Below are 12,298 nucleotides of genomic sequence, written 5' to 3' on the forward strand. Positions count from 1 at the left end.
AAGTAGTTGGTTTTTTTGCACGATACATTTCATCAACCTAAATCTATTTTTTAGCACAAAAGAGCAAAGTATTACAGGCAAATGGAAAAGTTTTCATCGTTTTTCTCAGATGTAAACATTTTATATACATTTTAGAGATGAGCGAATTGATCCTACACAAATTTGTTCCAAATTTCTGTAGGTCAGTCCCAGTAACATTTAATAGTATGTATTATGTGATTTGAAGGCTTTGTATACTTTTGGACAATCTTTATTCCAGAAATTTCCAACCCTCTTTTACCATATTAAAAAAAAACTGTGTTTTTGTTTTTCTGGGAACCCCTGACCACAGGACCCTGGCTTGGAAAACTTTCCTAGTTAAATGTAACTTTAGGCACAATTGTCTTGTTGGTGGACTGCCTATCTCTGTAGCGTATATCCATGCATAGAAAAGAGCTCCGTTGTCATTCCACAGACATGGTTTGTTTTCCCTTTCTTGCTATAATTATGCAGGAAACACAACAAATGTCTTCTGTGTACCTCTTTTTTGGGTAGAAAATCCTTGGTTAGATCATTTGAAATTATGAGATTTTCTTTACTGACTAAAAATCACCTTAAAAGTTAATTCATTTTAAGCCAAAATTGTAGGGGTTACAGGTTCTTGGAGTAACACTAAATCTGGTGGTACCTACCTTACCTGCTGTGCCCTTTTTGCATCTGCTGAAGTATGGCAGTCGGCATTGACTTTACAGATCAGGTGGAATTTCAGATTTACATTTAGTCATTTTTTATGCGAAATGTGCACAATCTAAGGGTGCGCTCACATGTGGCGTACTCGCTTTGTATTTCAACTGCGTAAACTGCAATTTATGCCTATGGGAAAAATATTCTGCAATGCAGACAGATTTCTCTAGTTCTTGCGTGGCAGAATATTGTTTTCCATCGTCACACATTGTAAGGTTTTTTTGCTGGGTAGGTTTACGCTGCGGAAATAAAGCGCAAGTACGCCACGTGTGAGCGCACCATTAGACACCAACCAGTTTTTGGCTGGAGGTATCTCTTTTAGACAGGAACCAAAGCAAATTTTCTGTCTTTTTCCAGGAATACTGATGATTCTACATTTGATTTTCTTGGATTTAGCATAATAGTAATGATGGTTCAGTGCTGTAACTATGAAACTATGAAAAACATAACCTTAATGTCAGGTTTCATGATGTAAATTCGCAGCTACTGTGCATTAAGACTAGAAAACATACTGTGCTGACTAAGACTGAATGTGACCTTGGTGGAGACAGTTATGTCTAGTGAAGATACTTGTCCCTTTTCTACTGAACATTTCCTTTTTAACCTTTTACCTACCTGATGTTCGTGCAATATTCACAGTGTAAAAGAGATTTCTTTCCTCCCTACAGAATTGATTACTGATACTGTTTGGAATAGGGTCTGAGAGAATGTCATTGGGTCAATTTGACAAAATGTAGAAGCTGTACTGTTAGATTTTAACAGTGCTTTTGTGCAGTGTTGACAAACAAGTAAATCAATTCACGCTAAGGCCTCATGCACATGGCCACATTACAGATCTGTACGTTACTAATGCTATATATGGCGCCTATAGCCAATCATGGGCCATAGTGTACCTCCATGTGGCTTTGATTTTATATCTGAGTTTTTATCTCACAAAATCATATGGAATCCTTGAGAAAAGTTGTGTTTTTAAAGGGGTTTCCCCATCAGAGACATTTATGACATATCCGCAGGCGTTTCACAGTAATTAAAGCAAACTAGAAGGGAAATTTACAAATTATTTTTTTTTTGCCTAAATTAATTTGTAATACATTTTTTTCTGTAACACAGACGGTTTTACCAGAGAAACGCAACTCAATATTTATTGCCCAGATTCTGCAGTTTTTTAGAAATATCACACATGTGGCTCTCGTGCGCTACTGGACTGAAACACAGGCCTCATTTTTTTAGGATATATTTTAGGCGCCATGTCAGGTTTGAAGAGGTCTTGTGGTGCCAAAACAGTAGAAACTCCCAAAAACGACACGGTTTTGGAAACTACACACCTCAAGGAATTTATCCAGGGGTATAGTTAGCATCTTGACCCCACAGGTCTTTTGTTATATTTATTGGAGTTTGCCTGTGAAAATGAAAATCTACTTTTTTTATGAAAAAATATTTAAAAAAAATCATTTTTACATGGAATAAAGAATAAAAAGCCCCCCAAAACTTGTAAAGCTATTTCTCCCGATTACTGCAGTTTGGACCCATGGCAGAGCTCAGAAGGGAAGGAGTGTCATTTGGATTTTGGAGCGCAGATTTTGCTGGATGGATTTTCAGTGCCGTGTCGCATTTGCAGTGCCTTGGAGGGACCAAAACAGTGGAAACCCCCCAAACGTGACACCATTTTGAAAACTACACCCCTGAAGGATTCTTTCTAGGAGTATAGTTAGCATTTTGACCCCACAGTTTGTTTTTTTAGTGGAATTAGACAGTGAAAATGAAACTCTACTTTTTTATGAAAAAACATACAAATGTTTAATTTTTACAATGAATAAAGGAGAAAAAGAACCCCAAAATTTGTAAAGAAATTTCTCCTGATTACGGCAATACGCTATATGTGGTAATAAACTGCTGTTTGGACCCACGGCAGGGAAGGAGCAATATTTGGCTTTCCAGTTTGTTGCTACAACAAACTTCCCCTGCGATCACATGATCGGAACCTGAACCAATCAGGTCCCGATCATGTCCCCGGGACCAGAGGCAAGGGTTAACAGCGCGATCCGGGTGTCAGCGCTACTCTGAGACACCCTGTCGCTGCACAGAGCCCAGCAAGCGCCGACGTGAATTTACTTTGGGCGGTCGGGAAGCGGTTAAAAACATGGTTCATCTTGGACTGATGCAAAGCTAGAAAATGTGCCGCTTTTTGTACCATTTTCTAGCTTTAAACTTAATAAATTTGTCGGGCCACTGTTTCCAACACCCCCTCCCTCTAAACCCCACCCACTTTTATCACCACTTTTCAAAAGTAGCTAGAGGAGAGAAAAATGGCAAATTATAGTGCAAATATGGTGTCCAAATTACTGATGCAAAAAACAGCTAAAAACGCTTTCTCTGCATCCCATTGATTTGAATGGGAGGTCAGAGGCGGAACCGCGGCAAGAAAGAGCAGACGCTTTTTTATACCGCGAGCTGCTAAAAACCGCCGCAGGAAAAAAACGCCACCGCCTCTCATTGAAATTAATGGCAGGCGGTTACAGACATTTTTTGCCGCTGATTCTGACGCGGTTTCTGTGTCCAAACCAGTAAAAAAAACTTACTGAGAATTGGGACTTATAGTGAAAGGGAATCCACATCGGAGCTTCACGAATATACTCTTTTGAGGACTGGAAGGCTGGCATCTCAAAAGAGAAAAATACGGAGAAGCATAGAGCTGAAGAGTTTGCACTTTTGATTAGCTATAATGCATTGTTTTCCGCGTAGTGGCATAGCAGTAAGAACGTCCGCCAGATGACCACCCAATTTGGAGCTGACCTTGGAGCCACTAGGGTTATTTCTTATGGGTTGATTCACAAATAACAAATTAGACCCTATTGATGATATGTGATGTGTGAGAACAGGTTTTGTATAGATGTAGGGTCAAGGGACCCGTTTGACACCGGTTTTATATGGGTATTCTTTAGGTTTATTCTTTTTACATATGTAATGAACCTTCCAACTAGCAAAACTTGAATGTGTTTTTGGCATTTAAGAATGTGCGGGATGGCTAAACTAATAAACAGTGTAAACAAATCTCTATTTGCTGTGTTCGGTCCCTACATATTAGATGCCATTTTATTTCTGAACACAAGGACTATCGCTGCAGCTAATCTTTCTGAAAATTCTCTGGGGACAGACAAGTTAAGTGTCAGGATCACTGCTAAAGCCTTCACTACAAGAGGAATATCTCATGTGCTTTGGAACAGAGTGCATTCCCATTCTCACAACAGGAGTATGATTTAATGATCGTCCTTCTCTGCAAAACATATGTAAACCATGTACTCGATTGGGTACCACTGCCATTTTTATGCGGATAATTGTAATGCCATACAATGTATCCCTCAACTGTAAAATTCTATTCTTTGACTTCCCCAGTTTATAATATAACCTTGTGAACTCAAAATTAAAACTAAGTCATCATAAAAATGACTAAAGTGCTTGTCAATTGAGTATATGACTGCTACAGATTGGTATTTACAGCTTTGTAGTAGACCACTTACTATTATTGTTGTTATTTATATGACTATCCAAAAGGAAGTTCAAACACTGGTATTGTTGACATCAAATTTTGCATACAGATATCATTGCTTACGTATAATTTGGTACAACTCAATGTCAAATAAGCTCAATACTAAAGTTTGTTGAACCACATATTAAAGGTCATAGTAAATGTATAGATCTGGTTATCTTTCAGTATGTACTACATTGGGTACCTATCTATTTTGTGTATGGCCATTCCCCAAATAAGTTTACCCCTAGTCAAAAAAAATAAATACAATGCTAGTATGTTTTAATGCATTCAATGTATTAAAAATCTCACTTCACCTTTGGTCACAACTTGATGCCCCTCTGCCTTTTGTCTTTTAGATATATGTTGGCTAAACCGGGAAAGCGAAAGTTTGACGAGCATGAAGATGGGCTGGAAGGCAAAGTGTCTCCAACAGATGGGCCATCGAAAGTATCCTACACTTTACAGCGCCAGACTATCTTCAACATTTCCCTTATGAAACTCTACAACCACAGGCCGCTGACGGAGCCAAGCTTGCAGAAAACTGTTTTAATTAATAACATGTTGAGACGGATACAGGAGGAGCTAAAACAAGAAGGCAGTTTGAAGCCTGTATTTATTAGCACTTCGCAGTCTTCTGATCTTCTTGGTGACACGTACCAGGAGGCTCAGCCTGCATTCAGCCATCTCAACTCCCAGCCTCTACAACCCACTGACTTACTAAGCACTACACCACTAGAGTCTTGCCTCACTCCTGCCTCTCTGCTTGAGGAGGACACTTATTGCACTTCCCAAACAGTCCAGCAGAATATTTCTAGCAGCAAATTACCACCACCGCCTCTTGTCCAGCCAGTAAAAGACAGTTTCTCCTCAGCATTGGATGAAATTGAGGAGCTGTGTCCATCGTCTACCTCCACAGAGTCAGCTGCAGAAGCAGCCGTGCATCTAAAAGATGAACTTGTTGCAGCAGGAACCCTTAAGCCTGAGGGAACACAAGAGAATAGAACAAGTGAGCCAAAACTAATGGATTCTCTTCCAGGGAATTTTGAATTAACAACCTCCACTGGCTTTCTTACAGACCTAACTTTAGATGACATCCTTTTTTCTGACATTGACACGTCCATGTACGATTTTGACCCTTGCACATCCAATGCCGGAGCAGCCTCTAAAATGGCACCTGATGAACTCCTCAAAACTTTGTCCCCTTATAGCAACCAACCAGTAACCCCAAATCAGCCTTTTAAGATGGACCTCACAGAATTAGATCATATAATGGAGGTTTTGGTTGGTTCCTAAAAGAACTCTTCATACTCCTCAACTCCTTACCCCACCGATACACAGCACTGTGCATGCATACTTTTGCCTTTTTTTTTAAAACAAAAAAGGATCCTGTTTAGATATTGCATTACGCTGTATTGGAGTGCCTTCTGTATAATCACTTTGGAGATACTTTATAAGTCTGTTTCCAAGGATGGTCGTACCACAGTCCATTGAAGATTTCATACAAACTATCAAGTGACAACTTAAACATCAAGTTAAGTTGTACGTGTATAAGCACAAGAATTACGTTGGGGAACGCTGTAAATTGCATGTGCATAACCGTCTATTTTTTCAATAAGGTTTATTGCAAGAGGTAAATTTTATTATTTAGGTAATCAGATCCCCTTTTTGGCATTTTAGGTTGGGAGGAAAAATTGGAGGCATTAATTACTGCTTTTTCAGTAAGATTTGCATATACCTGGCTGCTTAGATCCCCCTTGCCCAAATGTTGTTTTTTTTATATTTTTGTACAGATACTGTCATTTATTATATTTTTTTTTTTAGAAAAGGAAAAAAAGAAAAAAAAGAAAAAAAAAAACGTACTGAGATAAGTAATGTTTCAAGCAACAAAATAATTTTGATAGGATTTGCGTATGAATTTCCTTCCTAATTGAAATGTACAATATTGGTCCATACCTTTTATACCTAGGTTCTACAGTCCAGCGCAAATTTAAACAGTAGGTTACTATAAAACTGTATTTTAAACGAAAAAAAGGGTAATTGCCCATTGATGTGCAAAAATGGCAACTAATTGGCAAACATTCTGCTCAGCCTGCAAAAAGTATTATTTTCTAGCTCCCTGGTGGATTTACACTGAAGAGGTCACAGGCTTCGGGGGGATTCACACGAGCGTGTATTCGGTCCGTGCGGGCCGCGTGGTTTTCACGCGGCACCCATGGACCAATACAAGTCTATGGGGCAGTACAGACAGTCCGTGCTTTATGCGCAGCGTTTGTCTGCTGCGCAAAAAGCGCGACAGGTTCAATAACTCTGCGTATTTCGCGCATCACGCAACCATTGAAGTCAATGGGTGCGTGAAAACCACGCGCACCACACGGAAACACTTCCGTGGGACGAGCGTGATTCGCGCAACAGCAGTGAAAAGGATGAATGAAAACAGAAAAGCACCACGTGCTTTTCTGTTTCCGAACAACCAAACGGAGTGTCTTTGCGATGAGCGAAGCCGGACAAGCGAACCGAACTTCACCGGGTTCGGCCGAACTAGTTTTGGCCGAACCCGGCAAAAAAATTATCGGTACGCGACGTCAGGAGATAGTCACTGTCCATGGTGCTGAAAGAGTTAAACTGTTTCAGCACCATGGACAGTGACTTCCGATCCCAATATACATGAACCTGTAGAAAAAAAAACGAAGTTCTGACTTACCGCTAACTCCCGGCTTCTTCCTCCAGTCTGACCTCCCGGGATGACAATTAAGTCCAAGTGACAGCTCCAGCCAATCACAGGCCAAGCACAGGCTGCAGCGGTCACATGGACTGGCGCGTCATCCAGGGAGGTGGGGCCCGATGTCAAGAGAGGCGCGTCACCAAGGACGCGTCACCAAGGACGCGTCACCAAGGCAACGGCCGGGAAGTTCTCGGTAAGTACGAACTTTTTCTTTTTTTTCTACAGGTTTTGCGATATTGTGTTCGGCATTCACTGTCGAGGGTGCTGAAAGAGTTAGCTCTTTCAGCACCTTGGACAGTGACGGCCGTCGACTAGCCTCATCTCTATGATGGCGGCTGTGCGAAAATCACGCAGCCGCGCATCAGACACGGATGACACACGCAGCTGTCAAATGGTTTTTGCGCGCCCAAAACGCCGCGTTGTTTGCGCGCGCAAAAACGCAACGCTCGTGTGAATCTGCCCTTCTACTAATTTCTCAAATTCTCTCAACATCGTCTCTGCCAATATAATTAATATTGAACTTGCCTAGATACATATAGTCAGAATGTGGCTCCTTAAAATGAACAACATTTTTTACATGTCTCAAGTCTATGGTTAGACGAGGATAACAGCATGGTTCTGCTATTAATACTGTGTGCAGGTAACCGGGTTGGTCAACCATATCTAAGTGAGGTCATGCCATTGGACTAATTGTAGACATTTACTGCCCACGTTTCAACTGTTTTATTAAAGCCCATGTTCTGTCATGCCACCTTCATTGAAAGCCTCACATAATAGATTTGTAAAGTCACTCTCCATATTACACAATATGAATCACTAAACTGTTATTACTTGCCTTGATCTTGAAAAGCCTGAACAAAAAATGATGGAGGGGAAATGCAGCCATGTCCTCAACGTATTGTGTATAATTTTTCCCATCAGATATTTGCCAGACATGTGCCTTTCCATTCATGTCCAAATTGTACAAATATGTTAACAGTGACACAATCCAAGCTGTTACCAGACAAGTATCCTCTGAAGTAGGACCAAAGACCATCTGCATCTGAAGTTTGGAAAAAGGTGTATTCCCTATTAAATTGTAATCAAGCTAGACCTAAAATATTGTTCCTCAATGTTTTCGGCTTGCAATAGGTGAGTTTTTATCAGTGTTTTATTATGGTTAAGTCCTAGATAAATTGTCATTGTATGTGAGCTCAGATAAAAACATGGCCTAGGACTATAGCTGGTCATAGACAGAGATTTTGTTGTGTCTTTGGCGACTACAAGACTGCCCCCAAACATTGGTGATAGGGGGGAAGTATAGATCAAACAGATTGGTTTTACACCCGTCTGATCCCATTGTTCTCCCCTCTCAATGACCACATGGAAGGTACTAAAAGAATGCCAAACAGCTCTACTTATGGAGAAGAGCTAACATGTCCATTCAGCCAACTCGCGTTTTTCGCGCCGTTTTCGCGCCGTTTTTTACGTCCGTTTTTGGAGCTGTTTTCATTGGAGTCTATGAGAAAACAGCTCCAAAAACGTCCAAAGAAGTGTCCTGCACTTCTTTTGACGAGGCTGTATTTTTACGCGTCGTTGTTTGACAGCTGTCAAACGACGACGCGTAAATAACAGGTCGTCTGCACAGTACGTCGGCAAACCCATTCAAATGAATGGGCAGATGTTTGCCGACGTATTGGAGCCGTATTTTCAGACGTAAAACGAGGCATAATACGCCTCGTATACGTCTGAAATTTGGCCGTGTGAACATACCCTTATTTGTCAAACTTCTTACGTTTTCTGTTCAGTTTTTACTTGCATAAAAACACTTCCCAGCTACCTCATACGAACCATTGCTGACCCACCCAGTTCTATAGGGAAACCCTTTTATATTCATAAGTTTTAATTAACCCAGTCTTCACTATGGCTCATTCGTTGTTGGGGAAAAAGGGGCACAGATTAATTTTCACCATCTTTAGCAATTGTAGTAGGCAACAGTCTTCGTATTTGGTGTCAACATTGAAACCTAAGTAAAGAAAAAGAAGAGATATACATTGTGTTCTAGCAAATGTTCAAATGCCATTTCACATATGTAACATATATTGTTCTTCTGTAACCATTGTCGGAACCATGAATTACCCATAATTGGGTTTGTATGCAATTTTTATACAGTTTATCATCCTTATTCACTTAAGAAAAAGTGACAAAATGGGCTTACGCGATCAAAAACTTTCTTCTTTTTGTTCCTATCTGTCAAGTGACTCTGCCTCCATGTTTTGAAGAAATTGGCGGTATATTTGAACAGAAAAAAACAGGAAAATGCTGTAATAACCCACTGGACATTTGCAGTCAAATAAAAAATAAAAATCTTACTGGTTGCTATGTGATAACGCATTAGTTTTCACACAATCCTTTCCTACTCAAGACACTATTACCATTACAGTACATGTCTTGCCTTTATTTGGGTCACTTTGCTTGCAGTATACTTTTTTCTATTGTATATGAGAATCCTCAAATTTTGTCTATAAGCAGGAAGTAGTTCAATCTTTCTATATTTGTCGAGAGTGACATCATCACTCGTCTTTGCTGTTTCAATACTTTTATATCAGTTTGTTATATATTTGTCCACTCTTACCGATACTTTATGATTTATGTAAAAAAAATGTTCATGGGTTTCTTTAATTTATCCTTCCTATTTAATTTTAAAAACTGTGTCTTCTTGTATCTTTTGAGGTGGAAGTAAGTAAAAATGTCATTTGGCAGCCATCTTGGGTCACCTTACTAAAAGATCTTAGACTCTTGTGTCAAAAACAAATACAACTTTCAGTCTGTTGTGACAAGTGTTGCCGATTATAAAGGAAAAAACAAAAATGTCTTCAGACCTTTCTCCAGACTTTGTGCAGTATTTCTTCGCTTTCTGTATGGTACTTTTAGCTGTTAACTACAGATTGCACCCTACTATTTTCAATGTTTTTTTTCTTCTTTAGAAATTACTTTAATATTAATTTATTTAAGAAATTTTAAATTATGTTTTATGTCATCTGGTGATATAAAGCGGTCTCTGCTCACTTCTTGTCGTTGATCAGCTTGGGTTTGTATGTCATAGGCACTTTAAGGCGCCACACTGACGACTTTTACAAAGGAGTCTGCAAGATGGCAGTGGGGGAGAGAGGGTTTATGATTGTGAAAGTCTTTTATTTAAGTCTGCATAATAATTATATATATGTGCATGAGAAATGTGAATTAAATCCGCTAAACATGATTTGCTAAACAAAACTTATAGGTCTCTTTTAAGTTTATTTATTTTATAGCATGTAAGATTTAATTATATAAGGGACATATTTTAAGTTACAAAATGTGTTTACAAATGGGCAACACCATGCTGAAATATGTAAATATATAATTAAGAAGATATAGTTAATATTATAACGATTTTGTATTTTTTCCTACTGAGGCCCAGGAAGGTAGCCATTTTGTATAGGTAATGTGATTTTTAAAGTAAGTTTAGATTAAAATTGTGATCTTTTTTATTATTATTATTATTATTATTATTATTATCATTATTATTCTTATTTTATTTTCATTTACTGTTCGATCCAATGAAATAGTCTAATTTATAATATTTATTACTTTCTGAGGGATCTAACTATCCAGTCTCCAATTGTCATAAACTGGATAGGGGTGATCATATATGGCTATATGCAGTAATGTAAGGGATGGACGTCAAAGTGAAGTCTTTAGTGCCACATAAACTATAGTAGAAGGAAATTACATTGCTTCACTGTATCTTCTGGATCACTCCCATTACAAGCAGAAGACACATCACTAATAGAGCAGCATCAGCAAGGGAATAACATTATCCAATGATTCCCTGCAGTAAAAAACAGATTAAAGAAAGAGAAGAGTTAGGTCCTTGCCTTATACTTTTCCTACCTATAGAAAGTGTAGCATACTGCCTATACAGACCAAGCCTAAAAGTGAATGTTCACCATTAAATACCATTTTGTTTTTAGGTCTAAACTTACCGTATGTGCTAATTCATATATAATATATTTTCTAGTTAGATTGGTGAAATCCCTCCTGTGAACATAGAGTTAAATTATAACATTTGAGCTTTCTGCAGTATGCTCCTAAACGCCCCCTAGTGGTGGCCTGATTCAGACAGAATTTTATTATTCAATTTTATGGTTGTGTTAAGGGAAGCTGGGAAATTGGAGCTCTGTAACAGAAAAGCAACTTTTGGCTCCATTAATCGACACATAATTTTAGACATATTAGGATAAGACAAAATAGAAAATGGTGATAAAGGGGAACATTTTGAAAGCCTTGTATTAGAAAATTGCATTTCTGCGCCTTATTGTATATGAAAACTCTTGAAATAAATTGTAAAAATGACACAAGAATAATTACAAAATGGCTACTCTTCTGATACTTGGCAAATTATAATTAATATGATAGAATTTTGTTTCGTTTTTTTATTTGATTTATTGTTTAGCATATCTACTATTTTGTGAAAACCTGTATGTCACATAAATCAAGTCTTTTAAGAGCATCTGACTTCAATATACAGAGTATACATTTTATGTAAACCTGATGCGGGAGAAAAAGATCAGTTTAAGGGTTATAACTGCAGAAAAAAAATGTTATAAACACTCATGTACAATGATATGACAAGAACTGAGCAGAGCCGATCAGCTATGATTTTGAAGTGATGTTTCCCTAAATTATTTATACTTTTTTTTCTTCTTTTTTTTTTTCCTTTTTGTAAATATATTTATTTTATTGTGAAGCTAACATCTGGATTGTAACATGTACAGAATGTATGGTAGGAATGTACTCGGTTTAGGAATGTACGTCCATTTCAAAAGTGGGTGTGAGGCAAGGATAGGAAAATGTCTGCCATACCCCTCCGCAGGTGCACAACTTAAATAATGTCCAGTTTGGTGTTCCATTATTTGAAAAACGAGTTACATTTATTCTTGTCTCTTCTGTTTTATCAGCTCAATTTTCCGGTACACCACATTTTTTTAATGAAGTATTACCTGTCTTCCAACTTTCCTAAAGTGGATGCCTTTTGTCCAACTTAGTCAAGATTATTCCACCATAGAACTTTCCTAAACACTAGGAAGCACAGCGCCCCCTATAACAATGTGGTACATTATGTACACATGGCTTTCTGCCATCACATGTTTCATCCTATATATGTGTTTTTATGAGCCTCAGAGTCAGATTGGTTTACTGTAAATTTAATATAGCTGGAACACTATTATAGCTTTTTATCATAATGGGAATATTTTCACAGCTTTTAAGGCCTCATGCACACGAACATGCTTTTGCGAGAGAAT

At 38.3% G+C, this 12,298-nt stretch overlaps 1 protein-coding gene across 1 annotated transcript in view; it reads left to right on the forward strand.

The window, feature by feature from the left end:
- The window catches only part of SERTAD2 (SERTA domain containing 2), a 63,326-nt gene extending 56,821 nt beyond the window's left edge, over positions 1-6,505 (forward strand). Inside the window, exon 2 of the mRNA XM_075864542.1 lies at positions 4,609-6,505. Coding sequence (XP_075720657.1) covers positions 4,613-5,545 — 933 coding nt within the window. The 5' untranslated portion in view covers positions 4,609-4,612 and the 3' untranslated portion in view covers positions 5,546-6,505. The remainder of the gene's footprint in view (positions 1-4,608) is intronic.
- The last annotated feature ends 5,793 nt before the right edge of the window (positions 6,506-12,298 follow it).

This window comes from Rhinoderma darwinii, chromosome 4 (assembly GCF_050947455.1).
Source record: "Rhinoderma darwinii isolate aRhiDar2 chromosome 4, aRhiDar2.hap1, whole genome shotgun sequence".
NCBI lineage: Eukaryota > Metazoa > Chordata > Amphibia > Anura > Rhinodermatidae > Rhinoderma > Rhinoderma darwinii.